We start from the raw sequence: 22,858 nt of genomic DNA, 5'->3' as shown, positions 1-22,858 counted from the left end.
ATGTTCCTGATGGGAGCTCCGTTTGAGCCCTTACATTCTTGTCCGTTGCGACTGTTGTCCTTTAAAACTGTATTTTTAGTTGTGGTTATTTCTGCACGCAGTGCGAGTGAGTTGCAGGCACTTTCCGCCAAACCACCCTTCACTGTGTTCCATAAGGACAGGATTGTCTTTAGGGTGCTTCCTTCTTTTCTTCCGAAGGTTGTGTTAGAATTCCATTTGAGCCAGAAGGTAATTCCGTTTGTCCACATACTGACAAGGAAGAGGAGAGACTCCATAGGTTGGATCCTAGGAGAGCTTTGAGTTTCTATCTCTCACGGATGTCCCCGGACAGAGTGGACGATCAGCTCTTTGTTGGTTATGCTGGAAGGCATTTAGGTCAGGCTGTTTCCAAGCAGACCTTGTCCAGATGGATCATTTTGACGATCTCTGAGTGTTACCATTTGGTGGGAAAGAACCCTCCAGTTGGCTTACGGGCTCACTCTACTAGGGGTGTGGCTGCCTCCACTGCCATGTGATTAACTTAACCAATCATTATGGTGGACAACATATTTCTCACGCCATGGAGATTTATAGAATGCATGCTATTCCGGCTGTACTTTTTGGAGCTGATATTTGGGGGCATACAGACTGTAGAAGTCTGGTTATTGGGGAAAATAAGATATTTTAACAACTCTTGAATCTCCCAAGCCGAGCCCCCAAAGTTCCCATTACAATGGTACTGGGTTGGTATGGTATTGGTTGCCTAATACAAATGAAACCTCTGCTCTATTGATTAAAATTATGGAATACTTCCCAACTCACGGTTTTTCGTGAGAGTCTGTGTGATCTGTTATCCCAGCAAGGTCTTACTGGTCTCCAATGGTTTTCTTTCATTAGTACCCGGTGTGTGTTTTCTTGTTCCTCACAAACGAACCGATTGGTTCCTTTGCAAGCCTTACCTTTCATGCTTTTGCATGACCCTCGCACCGCTTTTTTCCAGCCACCATAGAAATGGAGAAGGGACTACAAGTAGAAGGGGACATGGGTCCTTTAAGACCCTTGCTACCCTCAGGCCTGTAACTATGGGCCCTGGCAGCATTACCTTATGCAGTAATGGCCCACAGTTTCGGGTCTTTTTGCCTAATTATGAAATACCTACGGGCTGTATGGGTGTTACGAATTACATTTTTAAATTTGAGTGTATGAATTTTAATGATTGTTTTTAGTTTATTTTATGTCTTGAATTTTCTCTGCTCTGAATGTATGGAATGTAATGATTGTTTATATTGTTGTGTGGAATGTATTATGGCTTTTTGCCAAAATAAAAAAAAGCTTCAATATGTGTAATTTTATTTTCCATTACTACATGGGTGTAGTCTTAAATTCCATTATCACTATTGTTTCTGTGGCCGCCTTTTGTCCAGAACTGCATTTAGTTGGCAGGCAGTGTACATCATTGTGATTTAATGGGTGTTGCTATACGAATGGCAACTGATTTCCCCATCACAAGTGGAAGTGGTTTATTATGTTACCACTTTGCCAACCTAATCCTTTCTGAGAACCTTTAGCCTGGAAGGACTGACGCTGGCTGTGCCTACACAAGTATTCCTTAGCGTCTCAGCCATATTTTTAGTCTGTTACTTTGAAGATTGGACAAATTGGGTGGGGTCACGATGGAGCACAAAGTAGCAAACATATGACTTTCACCTAGAGTTAGGGTAACACCATCAAATGCATTTCACTTAGCATTCACCAGCTAAGGTCAAGATTTTAACCTTCGGGTGAAATTATATTCAGAAATGTTCATTTCATGTTGAGATGCCCCTTAGACTGCCCGCCATTCGAATTCCAAACTGTGTTGACCACATCATGCATGCTCTCTTGCACAGGTTCATACTGAGAATTGCACTTACATTATGGCATCCAAATCTGCTAGATCAGCAGAGGGTGTGAGATTTGGCACTGGTGACATGGTTCGTTATTGCATTTAATTGTACTCATTTTATAGTGAGCAAAATAGCGTTCATGTATATTTGTATGCTTTGTGAAAATTGTTCAGATGGCATCTCGGATCACTGTCTTATTCTGCAACTGGAAACATACAAATAGTAGACAAAAGCTAGCGCCATTTGAACAATTGTTGGTTTCCAACTTACTTTGTCTTCTCCTGCACTTTCGATAGACTTTCTGCAGCCAACAAAAGAGCGCCCAGAAACATCAGCAGCTTTGGCACGAAGGATGGTGATCAGTGCCTTGGGCGTTCGGAGCAAGCAGACCAAAGTCGAGCGGGAGGCAGAACGCCAAAAGCTCCAAGAAGCTAGGGGTGAGAGACGATAAGTAGATGTACAGGGGGTGGTTGGGTGAGGCAATACATTGTACAGTTTATGAATTACACCTGTTGTACACCTCATGGATCACTGTCTGGTGTGGGTTCCCAATTTTGTTTATGCCCAACCAGAAGGAATCCTAGCTGCCCTTCCCCAAAGAATGACAGACACTGGAGGTGGAGGAAAACAGCTGTTTGAAGACTGCTTCCTGGGAGAAGAAAACAGCAAAGATGTTCTCTGCTCTGCCTTTATTCTCCCACCAACACATAATATACAGAAAGGTGGTGTGCTGTCCCAATACAGCCCATGCTTGGCCTATAATGGAAGCATATCATACATCCCTGGTTATATCAGAACATGGTGCCTTTTTGTTAATTTACGTAAAAAGCAGTTGTTTTTGTCTTATCTCAGACGGCCCATGGTGCAGATGAAATGCATTCCATGCCTGACCCCACGATCAGCCAGATATATGTTCATACAGTCCTTGTGGGGGTGATCTACACCACGGAGTGGGACACTTTCAGTAAGACATGAGTGTCTGTGAGAGGCCAACTGTTGGGAAATTAATGTCTCTATGCTAAGGCCTCCCCCTCTGCAAGCATGTAAGCTTGACCTTTCACTGCCCTTTTGACTCTTTTTAACTGACCAATGTACTTGCTTGAAATGCCTGTCTTACCCCAAATATATATATAGAATATATGCTGGGAATTCAGCTGTGTATAATCATGTTTGGGATTGACCACTTACATTTTCTTGGAACTTTTTTGTCTGTATTTTATTACAAAACCAAATCTCCTGCTGCAAATTCTCCAACAGATGCTCTATTATAATAATGTTCTGTCACCTTTTTGTACACTTATTTATTGGGTCACTCCTTTTGTTTGATGCTGTGCAACCCTTTAACCTTTTCTGTTGTGCTAAGGCTGAACAAAGATACTCTAGATATAATTGGTATGGCTGAACTGTGGGTTTTATTGATAATACACAATGAATGGGTTGTGCAAACTCTGTAGGCACTGTATGGGTCCTCTTGAAATGATAAGAAAACAGTGTCTTAAAGTTCTTGGCCCTCCTGGAACATCATATTCTACAAAGGAATGTTCAAAAGTAATGGCCAACAGAAAGGTTTAACCTAATCAAATTGGGGCTTGGTCTCCTGGCTATCACATATTTATTTTAATTTAATTTATTTTATTCATTTATAAAGCGCACAACAACCCCGTGGGCATCCCGGCACTTGTACAAAGTACATTAGAATGCAAGCAAGATTTTGGGTAAGGGTTATACATAGTTACATGGGAACATGGGAGGGAGGTGGGATAGGGGAAAGCGTATACATGGTTTTAGGTGAACAACCAAGTTTTGAGAGCTTTTACGGAACGTATAGTGAGAGGGTTCTGTTCTGAGAGAGGTTGGCATGGCATTCCAATGTCTGGCTGCAATTAAAGGGAAGCTGGCCCCACCTGCCTTGGCACGTTTGACCTTGGTCAGCACACGGCAATGGGAGTAGGGAGTTCTGGTGGGTCTGGAATAGCTTGCCTTAGTTACCTTGTTGGAGAGGTAAGGAGGGCTGCTTTGGCAATGCACTTGTGGGTGAAGGCTAGCGTTTTAAAAAGGATGTGCTCTCTGATGTGGAGCCACTGGGCTTTATGCCTTGCTGCGCTTATATGGTCCCTTTTGGGAATCCAGAGGGCGGCTCTGAGTGCATTATTCTGGAAGGTTTGTAGTTTTGTTCGGTTCTTTGAGGAGGTGCCAGCAAAGAGTTACAGTAGTCCAGTTTTGACCCAATGATGGCTCTGGCAATATTGAGGCTGTTCTAGGTGGGCAGGTAGGGTTTTGCTGCATTGAGTAGTTTGGTTGCGTAGGCAGCAGAGAATGCGATGGCACTAACCGGCCGGGACATCGAGACGGTGGGGTTTAGGTGGTCTCTTAAGGTTTTGACTGATGAGGATACAGGAATGTGTATGTTGTCTATGGTGAATGCGGTGTAATGGCTGTTGAGTTTGTGAAGGGTTTCTTGTGGCCTAACCAGGAGGAGTTCTGTTTTGCCCCCATTGAAGCACAGCCAGTTGTCAGCCGTCCAGGCCTGGATGGTGGAGTAGGCTGTATTTAGGGTATTAGTGTCTGAGTCATAGCTACCGGTGAGTGGGGAGTAGGACTTGTGTGTCATCGGTATAGGTGGTGTAGGCTATGCCGATGGAGTCAAGGATGTTGAACAGAGGTCTTGTGAAGATATTGTAAAGTGTGGGTGTGATGCACAAGCCCTGTGGGATTCCGCAGTGGATGGTGGCGGGGGTGGCACAGGCCTGTTCTGAAAAAAACTATCATTGCTCTTCCTTCCAGGATTGAGGCAATCCAGGATGTGGCTTTCAGTGAGAAATGGGCAGAGGTAATGAGGTGGTTAGAGAGAGTGTTGTGGTCCACTAAGTGGAAGGCAGCTGACAGGTCTAGGAGGAGGAGTAGGGCCGGCTTGCCTAAGTCCCTGATGTCGTCAAACTGTTTTTTTAAATAAAGTAGTGCTGATTCCGTGCTCCGGCCGGGTCGAAAGCCGGATTGTCGTAGTCCTAGAATCTGATTAGTTTGAGGAAGTGTTGGACCTGTATATAAGCTGCCTTATCTAAGATTTCTAATAAGCAGGGGATAGTTGTGATAAGCCTGTAGTTGTTGGGTGCCGTGGGGTTGAGAGATGAGTTTTTTAGGAGTGGCCTTACCCATGCTTCCTTAAGTTGTGAAGGGACGAGTCTGAAGGCAAATGACACATTTATGAAGGCAGTGAGGAAAGGGGCAAGGGTGGCTGCGCATTCCTTGATAATGGTTGGTGGGCAGGGATCCTCTTTGAATTTTGAATGTTTAAGGTGTTTCAATAGGCTAAGGACTTCGGGTTCGGAGACTTCTCTAAAGGAGAAAGGGGGGGGGTTCTGGGTGGCTGTGTTCAGGGTGGTAGTGGTAGCTGTGTGGTGTGGAGTATTCAGGCTGTTCTGATTGGTCTGGATTTTGCTGTGTAGGTCGTCTATTTTTTTAGCATGGCTGATTGGATGTTGGAGCACCAGGCTTCATCTTTGGTAAAGGACTGTGCAGGGGTGACCTAATACACATGTGGTGGTCTCGCCTGCTTGCCAAAACATACTGGAAAGAAATCCTCAGTCACATCAAAGAGATAACTGGGACACAACTACCATTTGACCCGATGGTGGTCCTACTGGGGGGAGGCGGTGGAGGGATGTTACGCTAAATCTGGTCCAAAAGCCCACCGCATTACCCACATGCTAAGTGCGGCTCGAATAACCCTGGCTCATACTTAGAAGAACCAACATGGCCCGATAGTGGCCATGTGGTGGGTGAGACTTTGGGGGATAATAACCATGGAAGAGACTAGCGCCTTAGCCCACGGCTCCTACACAAAATACTTGAACATTTGGATGCCACTGCATGACTTTACAAATGATAGGGAACACATGTACTTTAAGCCAAGACTACTGCGCAGCATTTCTGTTATTTAAATACACAAGCTGAATTGGAAGAAGGTGCGATCCAGGACACTTAATTGTCGGAACTTGCTACACCGTATCCATTGTTGGGATGTTAGGGGGGTAGGGGAATAGAATATCATGAATGTTTGTATTTACCTTTGAAAAACCAAAAATAGAGTTGTTTAAAAAAAAAAAAGAGGACCGTGCAGGGGCAACTGGAGCTTCAAGTTCCCTGAAGATGGAGATGATTTCCCTGTTGACTGATTTTGCGTTGGCAATCCTAGTGTTGAAGGAGGTGGCTTTGGCTAAGGAGATAGCTTTTTTGTATTTGGCTGAAAGTTTGTTGAATTCTAGTTTCAGGGCTAACGCTGTTTTTTTTTGCCAGGCGATACATTTACTGTTTCGCAGTGCCAGTAGCTCTGAGGTGTGCCATGAGTTTGAGTGTCCGATGGGTTTAGCTTTTCGTGCTATCAGAGGGGCTATAGCATTGACTGCTTGAGCTAGTATGGAGCTGTATATGTCAGCAAGGATGTTGGGGTCCTTGGAGAACGGTGGTCTGAGTTGGAGTACTTCTAGAAATGGTAGAAGGTTGTCTTTAGTCCATTTGCGTGTGCTACGTGCTAGTGCAGGAGGTAGAGGGGTGGTGACTTGTTTATGTTTCTGGGGTAGGGGGATGGAGAAGAGGATGATGTGATCTGTCCATGGGCAGGTAGCTTTGGAACTTATGGAAGACAAGCAGTTGAGGTTGGCAATCCAATCTAGAGTGCGGTCTTTGATGTGAGTGGGGTTGGTGTTGCATTGTGAGAATCTAAGGGTTTCTAAGGCTTTGGAAAGATTATCGGCTTGTAGATCTGCTGGATCATTGAGGCCTATGTTCAAGTCCCCTAGTAACATGATTTTCGAGGATATCTTAATGTTGTCCTCAAGGAGGTTGTCATGGAAACTTGCTGTGGACCTGGTGGACGGTAGACGATGTGGAGTGTGTTGGTGCAGGTGGGGAAGGTGGAGAGCTTGAGGGAAAGGATGTCCCTGTTGTTTTCGAGTGAGGTATTGAGCTGCCTGAAGGGCCAAAGACATACCAACAATATAAAAGTTTCCAACTGTGGCCATCTCGAGTTGTCAAAATATATACTTACGAGGTAGTTTCCACACTAATTCAGAAGCACAAAATCAAACACTTTCTGGAAAGGCACCCACTGCTCTGTTTCCTCTGGTTTCTAGGTCCTTTACCGGGAAAGTGATTGCACTTCGACTGCTTTGCTGGCCATCCTCCGGCATTGTTCCTTTCAATTATGAGGTTGTTCCTCTTTCTCAGCTTGTTAGATTGGCAAGAAAGTTCTCTCAGATTTACTCATCATTGAACTCCTGGGCTTTGGCCTTGTCCCCCTTCACAGTGTTTTAATGGGTGTTTGCCCCCACCAGTGTAGTTGTCAGTCAGTCAATTATTCTACAGGCACACTCCTTCCATGGGTTGAGTCTTTACTGTGTGTTAGGCAAGATTGTATACAGTACCCTTTGGGTGCACTACAACAACCTTGACCTCCTGGCAATAGTGACCCAACCTTTGGTATAAGTCTGAGCTACACAGGTTGGTAGTGTGGCTAAGCAGCCAGGCCTATCTCAAGAGGGGTCAATGCGAGCAGTAACATTGAGAGTTTCACAGTAGCTTCAAATAAACACTTACACTCAAGGTTTCTTGATAAAAACAATTATTAATTGATTTCACAGTCAGTTGTATAAGCCTTCCTCAGAAGGGAGCAATATATGTAACACTTATAATACACTTCTCTAAATCAGATGATACCCATTGGGGATGGCGCACAGACACTTCCTACACCCTCAGGTGACTTAAATAGCTAGGACACTGTGGATATTAATTTATCAATGGTACATTTAGAGCAATACTGAGTTTTGTGTAAAAGATAGAATAGAGGAATAAAACAAAGGTTAACAAATAATTCACAAACGGGTAAGTCATTTTAAAACCTTCCAATGCAGTGTAAATTAACCCTTTGCTGGGGGAAAGGCCAAAGCACAAAGTCAGAGGTAAAGAGGAGTCTCGCAGGGAGCCAGGACAGCCAATGTTAATTGCACAATTTCAAGGGGAGCTGAAGATCTTCTTTTGCAGGTAGTTAAAAAGTCTTGCACAAAGTTCTTAGAAATGTTTGTTGAAAATAGAACACTTGAAGGGTCACAAGCTGGGAGGCTTGTGAGGGACAAAGCTCTGGTTAGAAGAAATGGTTCTAGCTTGCTTCTGTTCCTGTACAGCTCTGCAGATCCTATTGTTCCTGAGCCTCAGTCGCGGGGACAAGGGGGAGGACGTCTGGGGACTCCTACTCTGCAATGTGAAGGTCAGCAGCAGCAATGGGCAAACTTCAATTCAGCGGTTCTTCTGTGTTTCAGCTCCTCGCGTCTGACAGCAAATAGCAACACTGCTGTTCTCGGATACCACTCTGGACTTTCCTTGCATCTGGGATCCAGCACCCTGTTGAGGTGGCTCAGGCTTGGTCAGTCCTGCTTCAGGGAAGTCCGGAGGATCTTCCTCACGCTCAGGTCCCACTTAAAAACAACGCACACAATCTGGTGTTCCCCTCCCTGGCACTTCGGTTCCAGCAGCAGTGCAGTGGAAGTACAGCCAGCACCAAGAGCATATCCAGACGGGCTTACTTTGGAGTTGATTGGTCCCACCAACTCAAAAGGAGAAGTCGTCCTTGCAGGGCTTCTCTAATCGAGGCGGATTCAGAGCTTTAGCACAGCAGCAGGGCTTCACCGGGCAAACCAACAGACCAGCAGTTGCAGCAGGCTTCTCTTCCAAGTTCTTCTTCGGATTCCTTCGTCCAGTGGTCGACTCTGCCTTCCAAGCCACAAAGCATCGGCTTTTATGCAGGTTTCTCCCATTAATTCCAGCCTAGCTGTCAATCACACAGCAGGGTGGCTGCCCTTGCCGAACAGCCAGCTGGCCAATCACTGTAACCAAGGGGATTAAGCACAGGAAGTTTCGGGCACCTCCTTTACTTTCTGCCCCTGCGAGACATACTGGAGCCAGAGGCAGGCTTCACTCGTGAATCCCTCCAAAGACAAAACGAACAAAGGGACCAAACCTGGTTTGGCACGGAGAGTAAATCTCAAGAAGGACTGTTCCAACAAGAAATGGCGAAAAAAGAAGACCAGGGCCATTTTGACGAAATGGGTGCCTTACTGCAGCTGCGAATGCAGCCCGCTGTAAAAATACACAATGGTAGTTAAAAGTAAACCACTGCCACCAGCCATTAATTGTAGAAAGGGTAACATAAAATTGTTGCATGAGAAACTAGACAAAGGGGATACTAAGTAACCCCTCCAGCACCCTATGATAAGATAATGTGTGCTGGGTCTAGACAGTTACAAAATGTAAGTAAAGTCAATTTCACTTCACTGCTCTTGGAAACAGTAGTTTATCCAAGAGAAGGTATTTAAACCTTTGGAAAATCTAAGAGACTTCCCTGTGCTACTGCACTGAAGGTGCTTTGTGTCACAATGTAAAGATGACGACTATGGAGTTTGTCAGACTCCAAAGTCGAAAGAAACACAGAGAATAAATCGCATTAAAATTACATGAGAGATAAAAAGTCCTAAAGTCCATCAAAAGAGCTGGGGGTCTCTAAGGTAGAAGGGAATAAGCAAATTTTTGAGAATTCTCCTTAACACTGTCCTTCTAAGGGGTCACCAGTGGTAAGCCCTTACACCTTGTTAGCCAATTCTCTTAAACCAATGCAACTCTTGGAGCTATATCTAGGCACAACACTCTTCTCAGGGTCTCCAGGCCACTCTTAGAGAGTTTGTCAAGCTTAATGGTCTCTACTGCCCTATTTGAGGCTCCGGGGTCTCTCAGCTGCTTCAAACGGTCTGCCTTCTGCCAGGTAGGTATTACCTTGTCAGTACCCTTTGTGTTAAGGGAGGCATGTGCGGCAAATCAGCCTGCACCGGGATTTTTCTCAATACTTACATTTCCCCATACCCTTTGTGCACAAGGGGATGCAAGGTTATTTCTAGACACTTGATGGTTGGTCACTTTCCTATCCTCTCTGAACCCGTTCTTAGGATTCGGTTAATCGACTAAATTACCTTCGGATTACCCAGGATATGCACTGGTTAATCATCTGATGCATTAATGGTTGAGTTAGTTGGTACCGTAGTACTTTAAGGGTGTCGCCTGCATTCAGCGCCATCTTGTATTTCATCCATTCACCTATGACAAGTTTGCAGTCTACATTCTAGTCTGCAGGCTGCTTATCAGTGGGCTATGCCAGGACGCTCATGGGTCCGGGACTTTGCCTTCCAAAGGCAAGATTTATTTGCGTTTTTCATGATTGGAGCCTGTTCTGCGCTGCTTCATTATTCTGTTGGGGAGTTTCTTCTAAAGTCCACTACGATAGACTCTGTAAAAACTCACCCCTGGGGAACAGAGCTCCAACTTCTAGCATAAGTCTGTACCACTCAGGATTTGGTAACATGGCAGAGCAGCCAGGGTGGTCTTAGAAGGGAGAATGTAGGCTGTAGGTACGTACAAAGAACTTAGTACATAAATAGGCCCAAATACACTCTTACACCCTTAGCAGTTTAAACAAAATAAATATCTATTTTGATACTACAGAAGGCAAAGATAAATCTTTAGTAAGGTAAGTACTATGTCATAACTACAAACACAATAGAAAACCATTGCACTTATTCAGGTAAGTAATGTAGGTAAAACTACAGTTATGGCACACTCATAATATTCTGTTTCAGGAATACTATAAATGAACATACTCCAACAATAGCATGTACACACTTTCTATGACTTATAATGCTTTTGTTGGTTAGAACCCCAAAGGGCAATGAAATAAGTAATTACTTTTGTAGAAAACCGGTCTAGAATAGCAGTATGCAGTTCATAGGTAAGGGTAAGGAAAGGCTACTTTTCTAATACTTTGCAGTTAACTTTGAATTGTTTTCACTATTCTAAAAAGTAAGAACCGGTGACTACTTTGTTTCAGATCCTCATGTCTGAAAAAACACCAGCACAAGGTAAGTTACTTAGCAATGCTTTTTACAGAGCCTCGGCTTTAGGAGTCCTTCCCTATCTTGTTCTGAGTCACGTTCAGGGTCAGATTGGAGGTCACAAGCTGTAGAGAAGTCGAAGTCCTGTGGAATTCTTCTGTTGCAGATAAGTAACAGGTTTCGAGGGCAAAGGGTTCAAGGGCTTGGGATGAAGCTCCCTGAAGGCACTAAAGCATTAAATCTGGGAAAACGTGTATGGGCGAACTCCCAACTACACAAATCTGCACTCCAGCAACATTGGAGCGACAGAACGACCCAGGGTAAATATTACCAACAGTACCTGAAGCGTGATGAAGAAGATGAAACTGGGCGTCTTCCTGTTGCAGAAACCGCTACAGACCCAGTCGCCTGTTCTTTGGTCGTGGTGACGAAAGGAAGGACTATGGAATGGATTTCGCATGCAGCAGTCAAGTGAGGGGACCCACAGCAAAGGATTCTTCATGCACAACATGGATCTGTGTTTTTGCCACCTTTCAGATACCAAGGATGAATGGTTACCGCCCTGTCGATTATTTTTGCTTACTCGGTCCAGCAATCTGTTGAGAAGACACTGAAATGGGGAATCGTGCTTCTGGGGGTCCATCAGGAGGATTCGTTCACAGGAAATGATGCACCGGAGATACCAGTGTATTGGCGGTTTGCATCCCAGGAAGATCGCAGTATGTCATGGGATGGCTCGTCTTGCAGGTCGTCTTAAATCCGATTGGTCGCACCAGCCAGAAGGAAGGGCGAGTCCTCTTCGGAGCTCCCCTGACGTTTGGAAGGAGGGTCATGCAGCAGCGGTTACACAGCAGGTTCCTCCGGTCCGCTGGAAGTTGCTGCAGACGTCTTCCTCTTCTTCCTCTTCGGTTCTTCTGTTCCAGTGGTCAGCGTGTCTTCAGCTTCACGATCCAAGCCGTTTATGCCGGAACCCAGCCAATCAGCATTCATGCTACATTCATACTTTGGTGGGTGGGTGGCTGTTCTTGTAGAACAGCCAGTCTCCCAGATGGAACTGGTTCAGAGCAGTTATTCCAGAAAACAAAGGGCTGCAGAGTTTCAGACTCCTCCCAGGCTTACTGTCTTCAGACACTCGAGCCTTGCCGGGCTTCCCAAAGGATTCCCGCTGAAGACGAAATTCAAACCAGGACCACCCCCAGCCAGCACAGCAGAAGAAGGACCAAGAAGGAACAAGCAGAAGAGAAATGGTGAAAAAAGAATGCAGCCACCATTTTGTCTCAATGGTGACCCTTCTGTGCATTATCGAGGCTGTGGATACAGCCCATGGGCACAAATTGCACAAAGGTCGGTAGAACATGTCCACTGCACCAGCCATTCAGGTTTGCTCATCACTGTAACACAAATGTTACAGGAGCAGTGAGAAAGGAGATACATAGTATCCCCTCAGCACTCTCCATAAAGTGGGGTGTGCTGATCTCATAAAATAAAAGTTAAGAAGGATAACAAGTATCCTTCTTTCCTTAAGGAGCCTGTGTTGTCACAAGGAAAATGATAAAAAGTAAAAAGGGAAGCCCAAAGGTCTCCCAGCAGCACTGCACAGAAAGTCCTGTCTGCTGCAATACTAAATTACAGATGTCATAAAACTTGGAGGAAAACATGCCTGCAAGAAAAAGGTATAAAAAGAAAAGAAAAAGATACCCAGAGAAAGAGTAAAAGAATGCGCAAGTGGGGAAAAAGTTTCCCACTCAGGAGAACTGATCAAAATAATCCAAGAGGTCCAGCAAAACGTGCTGGGGGACTCATAGGTGAAGGAGAGTTGACATAGAAATGAACAATCTACTTAACAGATGGTCTCTGCATCCTGGTTGAGTCCCTAATATAACTTCCAGACTCAGTTACCCATGTTAGATTGCCTTCACCGTAGTTTTTTTTTGCTGGGAAGCATTTCTTCCAGTTCAGGAGCTGGGCAAGCTTCTTGCCACAGATTGATTATTTGACCTTCTCTGGCTTGAGGGGGTTTCTTGGTGATGTGACCTATCAGTGAAGAGTAGCTTGGATTTCTAGGCCCAGTAGGCTCGGTACGCACGTCTGAGCATACCTGTCCCACTTGGCGTGACTATAGCAGGGCCTAGAGACACAAGCTTCTCCTTACTGATGACCCCCAATGAGGCCGAAACATGTCTGGGGATGCTTGTGGTCTCATGCAGAAGGGAAGTGACAAAGCAGCTCGGGCTGGATCGGCCCTTTTGGGTTGGGACCAACCCTGATTTCCGTATGGCCTTTCCCATTTCTGAAATTACTCGACAGGCGAAGAACGATGGTCTGGTGGGTTGCCCAGAGTGATGCCAGAGGTTAAGATTAATTGTAAACCTTCCAGAGCCATCACCTCTTTTGTACTGCTATGCCCATATTAACTTGCCCCCTCTGTCAGTATCCCAGTTGTTGGATGTGGTCTAGATAGCGCTAGTCTCAAAAGAGGCAGACTTCTTAGAAGGCATGTGTCAGAGGAAAGACATGTGTCTAGGCTATTGGTAGAAGTAGTGGGAAATGTGATCTTTTCCACAGTGGAGCTACAACAATCACTGGTATCTCCTCCTCCTCCCCCTACACCCTCAGAAGGAACCTTGGAATAATGGGCCATGCAAGCGATAGTGTGCCTAACCCCCAATCTTCAGGGTCCAATGTCATGGATCTGTAACAAAGGAAGTAGCGAATTCAATCTGGATGCAAAGAATGTCTGTGCTTGAGACCCCGGCCATATTCACATAAGCTGAAATCGGTAGATCTGAGCGCTAACTCCTCTGATACTCCAAAAACAGCCTGCTTTGGTTATATGCCAGGTTGTTCAACACCATTGAAATGTCCAATGCCTGCAATGATGAAACTTTCAAAGCTAGCATCAACTGGGTGATCTACTCTAGGAGTTATGATTTTACTCCTCCTGGGTGGTTTACCTTGCACTTTAACATGGTTTTGTTAGTGTGAACTAGGAGTGCATTGTCCCTGAGATAGTGAGCAAATTCGAGTAGAGCTATTCGTACAGTGGACAACTCTCTATTTCAATGAGTGGAGCCTTCTCTCTGCTCCATAGATCCTGGGGGGATTCTTTCCAAGCCAGCTATCAACCCAAAACGATGCTCTAACATCTTTGTCATAACAACTGGTGGGGGTGGTTTGAAGGAGAATCTTGCCAATAAATTGATTCTCCTCATTCAACATCGTACTTCTGATCTGGTTGTCAGTGTCACAGGCAGTGATGTTACATAATTAAGAGTTGGGGTTTCAATGACTAGGTGTATGGCCAAGCTTCAGCTATAACCCAGCCATGTGTATAGTGACTCCTGCTGACGGGTCTAAACTCAGCGTAGTAGGAGTGTGCCACTGCAGAGTTGCAATTGTAGCCTAATTTCTAACTTTGTTACCATTGCCAGTTGTTAGGTAAGATTTTCATAGCAATGATAAATCTTCCTGACCTGTGTCAGCCCTGGAACTTTTTGCTTTACTGGTGGATTGTTTTTATTTTTCCCTATACCTCAGTGAGTGGAAAACCTTTTTCCACACACACAGAATCGTGTTCTATTTATGGGTGTCATTTTTAAGAATCTCCATAGTGTCCTTTTTAATTTTATCCTCTTTGACAACTTTTGGCATAAACTGCCTATTGTTGCTTGGTTGCCCTTTGGGCTCCCCTTTAAATTTTCTCTGGCTAACCTTGTGAGAACTACAGTTCCCAAGGATAGAAAGGATATGTTATCCTCTCTAAACTTTATTTAGTTGAGACCAGCACACCCCACCTTGCCATTTAGTGTTACTTGTCCTTTCTTGTTGCTTACCTTGACCTCCAGGGTGGGAAAATCCTTTGTGCCAATTTTATCTTCGGTGGGAGACCTCGGTTAAGCCCGCCCAGGCTCTAGGGCTTCTGTGAATCCAGAAGCGAGGCAGAAGTCAAAAACTCTGCAGGCCTTTGTCTACTAGCCTGACTGCGAGAATCCAGTTCAAACTGCCAGGCTGGCTCCCCTGAAAGGATTGCCTACCGCTCAAGTTGGAATATTGCAAGTCTGAGTTCCTGCATAAAAGTCCGATCTTGGAAGCTGAAGAGGTAGTCGACCACAGAACCTGAATCCGAAGAGGAAGATGAAGAAAAAACGGCTGCCACGATTTCCAGCTCCCGGAAAGCCTGCTGTGCAATGAGAGCCTGCTGTTACACTTCCTTCCAAGCGACCGGGAACTCAGAAAATGATGACCTCTACCCAGAGCCTGGTGAGACCCACTAGACTCAAGAAGACCTGCATTTTGAGCCATCCCACGTCATGCTGCGACTTTGTGGGCCTGCAATACCCCAATACCCTGGGACCTCAAGCCATCGTGCTGTGCATGGTCGTCCGAATCAAGCTGAAACTTTGGTGGCATCCTGCTAGACCTCCAGAGACCTGATATGAGTCCGAAAAGTCCTCTCACCGGAGTGCTGGACCTTAAAATAGACAAGAACCCAATCAGCGATATTCAGTCTTCTTCCGGCTCCTGAAAAGGGAGCCAAAACCACAGAGCTGCATCCATCTGCAAAGAAACTCTTGCCTGGAGCCTTCCCTGTTGATCCCTGCTGCAGAAGCCCTTTCAGTGTCCTGTCTTCAGTCTTCATGGCAAAGAATTCAGCGACTGGGTTTTTGGCTGCAGATCCTGACGTCTCCCCCTTTGCAACCTCTTCTTCTGTGCTGAGTAAACCTAAGGTACTGTGTTGACTGGGGTATTTACATACCTTAAGCCTTTGTGATTTCTTTATATTTTTTCGTGTATTCTTGTGATTGGGAGTCTTCTCCTCCAGTTCACCCAGGCCCACTGCTAAAATCCTCTTGGGTTCCAGTAACTTCTGAGAAGACACCCTAACTAACTTTAAAGTGAAATACTTACTTGTTTGAACAGTCTTCCCCAGAAAGGCTCCTAGACCACTAGGGTCCCTCTTCTGCCCCTGAGTGAACTCATGCAGTAGAATAGGGAAGGACTGGATAAGTATAACAAGTGTTTAAAAGTACTTACTTGTGAAAGAGTTGGTTGGTAACTGCAACTCTGAGAGTGAACGGTTACAAAAGTTCTTACTTGACTTGAATGTGTGTTGTGCCATCCTGAAAAGTATCTATAAGGTTATTTTGCTGACCTGCGAATTGGCTGGGCCTCTTCCCCAAAAATAATGCTGTTGGCTTCACTTTACTATTCATGTAAGGATACAAATGTATGAGTGCCCCAATTGGGTCTTGCTTCCCCTGACTTGCTGTTATCCTCCCTCGAATTAGTCTGCCTTAGGTTATACTTAACTTTGAGTTGCTGATAACACCTTTAAAAAGTATATGGCTTTTACTTACCTAGAATTAGCTGTGTGCCATCCTAAAATAAGTTAGTTATTGCTTACCTCAATCAGTGGTCCACTGATCTGAAAAGCAACTGTAATAGGATATTACAACATTCGGTTTTACCTCCCTACAATATCGCTGTGCCGTTCTTAAAAAATTGTTATTTAGGTGTAGCTGACCTTGGTCTGCCTGGTGCAATCCTAATCCTAAATTAGTGTAAAGCGTTCTTGCTTATCTTAGACTGTGTTCCACTAATCTGAAAAGCAACTGTGATTGTAGATTACTCCGAAAGGTTTTACTCACCTAGTATAACTGTTATCCTATATACTGTTCATTGAATCTGTGTTCCACTATTCAGAAACGTTCCTCGTAACAGGGTTGGTTGATTATGTGATTTCTTTGATGAGTCTCACTGCATAACTGACAGGGTCTACTACCCTTGTATTACTGAAAGTAATCAGAAAGTAACTTATGGTTTTTATTCCCTATGAATAGTTGCGGTCTATACTAAATGTGTATGATGAGGCCTGACTTCCCTAGAATTGCTGTTCGGTATTCTGAAGAAGGTTGTATGCTTTGGTCTGTGTACTGTTAAAAGCATTGTCGTGTGTTTTAATAATGTGTTTATGACCAGTACTAACCCCAAGACTTAACTTGGCCTGCATGTTTTTATAATAAACCTTTCTTTAGAGTCAGCAGTCCTGCAGCAAAGTCTTCCTTCCAGTTTGTTTTCCTGTGGGCGGACCCACATAACTACAGCGTTTACCGCGGAGTCTGCGTGGAGTCTGCAGTCTTGCAGGGCAATACAGGGGGTTGCGGATACGGACACTGTGGTCAACATCTCTACCCCCCCAGAGAAGAGGCACAAGGTGGCGGCAGTAACAGAAATTGTAGAGACGGAGGAGATGGCTGATCCCTTTGACTCAATGGAACTGGAGCAGGAGCCGGCGAGGTGCCTTAGGAGCAATTCAAAGCTCTCTCTGGTGGATAGAAGATCTCCGGCCCTGAAGCGAGGTAGGGGCGTTGCAGCCACCACCACATATGACACAGAATTACCGTCTGAACTTGATCCTGAGCCGCAGTGTAAAACAGAGAAACTGTACATTGCCGCCACTAGCGGATTGCAGGAGACAGGAATCTCCATTTTCAAACTCACGCCAGCAGTGCGTACAAGGCCAGCATTGTGTGAAGATGACAGGGACCGGAGTTCCGCTTCGACGAGAGGTTTGCAAGCCGAGACTGCGACGGGCTGGCCCTTCCTCTGGCCCGTGCCGAAAACACACGCGGTATGCACACCGCGATTTCGGCCACAAATAAAAACATATTGGGGAAAACTGAAACTTTTGAGACACTTAAGACCATCATACCGGTGGCAACCATGACAACGTTGACAACCCTGAGTGAGGAGCAGAGAGACCAGCCCTCCTGTGAGGAGCGGGGAGGAAGGGACTAAAATAAAAACTTCCTAGAGCCCCAGATAGAAGAAACTGAACAGCACCAGCCCTCAGAGCATAGTGCTGGTGAAATGGGAAACCGGGATAAAACGGCAATATTGATCACAGCCCAAATTCATTCCCACACTCAACCAGACCTATTGAAATCAAACCACTTAACCAATGACTCAACAAAGAACCATAACACTCCACCTCTTCCTCATCCAGCACAAGGACCTTGTAGCACGGAAGACAACACTATACGTGATCTGTCTAGCATGGAGGCCATTTCGCTGCTGGCCACAAAGCCCTGCTTTGACACAGACCCTTGTGCCCTGCCGGAAGCCGACGGTGCCACAATCCCAAGCACCAAAATAACAATAAAAGGCAAAAAGGAAAAACACCGAAACCGAAAGGTTTGGATAAAGTCAACTTCAAAGACCTGGCCAGTACAAGACATACAGATTCAAGCCTCGGATTAAAAGACCAAAAAAAGCTGAAACAGCTGGCAAATAAGAAGCCAGAGGCCTGGACATCCACTTTACCAAACCCTTTGATTTCAAATGCTCTGCTTAACTTTTTCAAGAAACAACAGCATAAACGGAAACTAAACTCAGACATAGAACTTTCGGACGCAGAAATGTTGGAAGTAGTAGATGAGATCTTGCCTGCCAACAAAGCAAGGAAAACCGATGAAGCAAAACCTCATACTGAGGAATAAACAGAGAATGGGATTGAGGTGGATACTAATCTAACCGAGGATCACCAAGAAAAGGACCTCAGCCATATGCTGAGGGGGGAAAACGCCATCCACCCTCTAATGGAGCCCACAGACATCTACCAACAAGACAAGACGGCACAAGTGATCCCACATGTGACGGACCTACCTCACCCAAATGCCGTTGCCACGTCAGAAGAACAAGACCCTGCAGAGATAGAGATATTACAAAACTCTAACTCGAATCAACAAAAAGCTCCAGACCCCACAGAGCAGAACCAACTTCCAGAAACTCCGAGGTGCGACAGGTCACACGAGGAATGGGCGAGGCCACATCCCCTAGTGCCGGGGACAATGAGGAAAATGAGCAAACAGCCCTGGACAAAAATCCATCTCCAACACCTAGACAGGAAAGAGAACACTGTAAACCAAACCATGGACGGAATAGCGCCAACCATGAGTTACACTGGAAATCAGGGGGGGTTCCAACACAGCTAAACCCCCTCAGTTGCTCCCCCATCCTGAAAGTTCAACACAGGCCTGCCGCTCATCGCAAAACATAGATGCGCAACAAACGCTGGGTAAACGCAGAAGGTACAGTGAAATCACGATGGACACGCCAAGACCCTCACCCAACAAAAAAACAGATATGACTACAATCATGGCGGCAATCACGATCGCCCTCTCCCCCTTCGGTAAACTTTACGAAATGATAAATGAATCTACAAAAGAAGATGACACAACGATCCTTGGCAAACTTCTGTCCAAATTTGATTTCATCGAAGGATACTTAACAGCTGTAGAAGTCAAAAATGAAAAACAGACAGCGATATGGGAGGCTAAATGGGCCTGTATGGAGGCAGAAATCAAGGAAGGTATTCAAAAGAACAAAGGCCAAAAAAAGACAACAGAAAGAGCATCGCAGACAATGCAAGGGAAGGAAAAAGGTGAAATTTAACCTATTTTCACCAAACCCAAATCGGCATTACGACCAGAAGGTACATCAGGGCAAATGCAAAAACCAAATGCCAGTCAAAAAACAATAACACTATTACCTAACCAAAGAGAAAAAAAGGTTTGCAGCTGGCAACACAAACAGGATCCTTGAAAACTAAATCTCCTCCAACAGAGGACAACAAAGATAAGAAAAAGATCGATTTGACTAAGAGTCCAACCTCAACAGCTCATAAAGCTATAAAACCTCAATAAGAGACCAACTCTAAAGAAAAATCGCCCAGAACAGTGGAGGAATTTCTGACGATAAGTGCCTTAATGGACCTATCCGTGCATCCGGAACCAGAGACATGGAAGGAGGACACGCAAAGAAAACACATCCAGTCAACGGCCTCAGAAGGACCCACAAAAACACAACATACAGAGGCAGAAACCCGTGGAGAAATTGAGGCGTAAAACACCTCCGAAGCAGCAAGGAGAATTTCACCCCGAACAGAAACAAACGGAAAATACCCCGGAAAAACTTGAAACGACCAAAAGAAACGATCACACCCGTGCGTCTACCTCAAAATAAGAGGAGACTCGGAGGAAAAAACAAAAAGGACCCATGGGTGGGAGAGGCCTACCACACGAGAAAACCAACTAGAAGAAATCATCAGAGTCTCCAAACTGGAACAAATATCATGTAAAAGCAACTACATGATTCTCAACAGGAAAACAGTTTGAAAAACATTGAACAAAATTGATTCCCTTCAACATCTGAAAACGGACGACTTCATTCTAATTGAACCCTACCAGCGAGAGCAGAAAGCAAAAACCTACTTACACATCAAAAGCAGGGTACTTAAAGGACTTACAAACGAGCCATACAAAGATCTCAAAAAAGCATGATTCATTTTGACAGAAATCACACTACCAAAGCAAAACCCGAGGGGTGGGACCAGCAAGGACAGTGGGGACCAAAAATGCCACTATAAATCAAAAACCGAAGCTCTCTATCATCGGAAAAGGCTCGACTCGAGTTAAAAAAACACGGAGAAAAATGATGGCCATAGGGAGTGAACCAACCAAGGGAGCAGACGGGAGCACAGTAGGCGGAGCGAGATCCACACCAGGCAGACAAGAAGAGAAGCTCCAGTCTGGCAGAGAGACCAATACCGCAACCATAGAGTTTGCTCAGAAGCCGAAGACGACTATCAGAGATCGACCCCACATGTCAACAGATTGGAACAAGAGAAAGAACAAAATAATGACCATGAAAGAGAGGAGAACCACCCAAAGAGGGACGACACAAGAATACCAAAGGGCCCATGTAAGTGGTTAAAGGCAGCCCTCCACCCGAAACAAGACAAACAGCCCCAGGAAAACGATCTCCTCCGTCGCACCTGATAAAATCCGACTGGCGTCTGGGATTGAGATTACAAAACAAATAACGGAATCATACAGCATTCTTGCCGTCTTAACAACATGGATCCAAACACACAGCGGAGGGAGGTGAAACAAAACAGCAAAGATAGCAATCATAACGGTGTACCTGAACCCGCAGAAAATGTCAAGCACAGATTTTTGTAAAAAACTAGAAAAAGTAATCGACAACATTTCAGTTGAAGACTCCCAGACACACATAATATGTGGTGACCTAACATCAAAATGGGTAACGCTAGGGCGAAGAAAGCTCTATCACAAGCGGAAGAAAGAGGAGCAACATGGATGTCGCTGATGAAATCAAGAAATCTGCACAACGTTGCGGCACTGAAAGCATGGGAGAGGACGATACCTACCTGGGAGAGAGGTGAATCGAAGGCCACCCTTGACTACTTCATCTCTCACAGTATGCTCCTACTCATAGAAGACTACGCAGTATCCAGAACTACGGAGTGTGATCACAACCTGGTGGCAATAGCTTGGTCATCAGCACTTCCTACGACTCAAAGCTACAACCACCTGATAGAGGTAAATAACCAACTCACTCACCTGCGGCTAACGGCATCAAATATCAAAAGCATTACAGAGGCTTACAAAAGAGGAGCACGTCTACAGGAAGCAAAAGCTGTACGGCCGGACTACCTACCCTTCCTGCTACAGTACAAAACGAAAAAGTAGTAACCTGACTGTAAGCAAAAACAGCCACGCGTATGACAAAGAAGTGGTAGAAAAAAGAAGAGCCCTAAGAAAAACGAAAAGACGGGCCAAAACAGAGAACTCCCCAACTGCTTGGAGCAACTTGCAAGCTGAAATAAAGAAAGACAAATCATGTTTCAATGATCATTGAAATCGAGGTATCAAACCGTAACCTAGCCACCTTAAATGGTTGGGTAAACAAGCTAACAGGAAAGCTGATGGAGATCGCATGTACAGAAGAAGACCTGCGAGCGAACCCAGTAAGAGTAAAATCCAAAATGGAAGCTCAAGATTGGATCAATACTCTTGAAAAAGCACAGAGTAACAAACTCACAAAACATCTTCCACCTGCCTTCAATAGATTGAAGGTTCCACTTCCGTACTGCGTAAAGTTCCCAAACAAACAACTAAGAACAACTTACATGCGAGCACGCTTGAATCTCCTTCCAACACGTGAAATTCAGGCTATTAGACTAAAACCAGTCATTAAAGAATGCAGATTATGTGGAGAATCTAACCGACCGGCAACAGTAAGACATTTACTAATGCAGTGCTCGAAGCTAAGTACGAGCAAGCTATTTGAATAACCTGTGCACCGACTTCGTGGGATTCCAGGGAGAAGAAGAAACAATTTGGTGGAATAGACTAATGTCAGGAGAAAAGATGAACTGGTCGATAGCAACGGCGAAAATTCTGGAAACCGCTTTTCACAAGATAAATGCACAAATGGCCGCACACCCCACGCACTCAATCGGAGAACTAGCTGAATGATAGCGGTGGAAACAGACTCTTCCCCAACAAGAGGGGGTCTGGTTTAAAATTCTGGTTTAAACTCTGCTTAAACTAACTCTAGTTTTCCACCCTTGGAACGCGAAATGACTCTTCTCTCTTTGTGCGTGTCCGCTTTGTCTACTTGAATTTTAACTATTCTCGGTCTTATCTCCTCTACACTTTCTTCCTTCGACTCTTTCCTTTTTGCTGCTACCTCTCCGTTCCTGCAATCTCTTAGCTCCTAAGGCACAGTTTTCAGTTCTTGTAAAAATTACTAATGTGATTATAAACAAGTAAATACATTTTTTTAAAAAAAAAATAAACCTTTCTTTTTTGTAATACTTCTGGTTGTAAGTGTTTCTATTGAATCCTTGGTATACTACAGGTTCAGTGTACTTTCCTACAGCCCAATCTCCCTCCTAAGATAAGCCTTTCAGCTTTGTCTATGCTACCATATACTCGGCTGGTACAGCTTTATACTAAGAGTGGAGTCTTGTACTGTCTCAGTTGAATGGTTTTACTAAGCCCTTAGTTGGACTTCAGAAAAACTGTCCTAACACCAGTGGTAGGAATACTTTGGGCCCCATTACAAGTTTGGCAGTATTCCGGTGGTAAATCTGACGAAATAACACCAAACAGAATTACCGTGGCCACCACTTGGTCCAGTGGAATGACAGCCGGATAACAAGTGGTGGTATAGCAATGTTGGTCCCCGTTTATG

The 22,858-nt window shown here is 44.9% G+C and overlaps 1 protein-coding gene across 5 annotated transcripts in view; it reads left to right on the top strand.

The window, feature by feature from the left end:
* Positions 1-22,858, top strand: part of R3HCC1L (R3H domain and coiled-coil containing 1 like) — a 482,602-nt gene that overhangs the window by 416,356 nt on the left and 43,388 nt on the right. For 4 of the 5 annotated variants that reach the window (XM_069611545.1, XM_069611546.1, XM_069611544.1 and 1 more), the window contains one exon: positions 2,162-2,302. The exons of the other annotated variant lie outside the window; for it this stretch is intronic. In XM_069611545.1, the coding sequence (XP_069467646.1) occupies positions 2,162-2,302 (141 nt within the window). The remainder of the gene's footprint in view (positions 1-2,161; positions 2,303-22,858) is intronic. 5 annotated transcript variants of the gene reach the window in all.

Source organism: Ambystoma mexicanum, chromosome 8 (genome assembly GCF_040938575.1).
Source record: "Ambystoma mexicanum isolate Mex_15411 chromosome 8, UKY_AmexF1_1, whole genome shotgun sequence".
NCBI lineage: Eukaryota > Metazoa > Chordata > Amphibia > Caudata > Ambystomatidae > Ambystoma > Ambystoma mexicanum.
The sequence above is the reverse complement of the archived record's forward strand: the minus strand, read 5'-3'. Positions and strand labels throughout refer to the sequence as shown.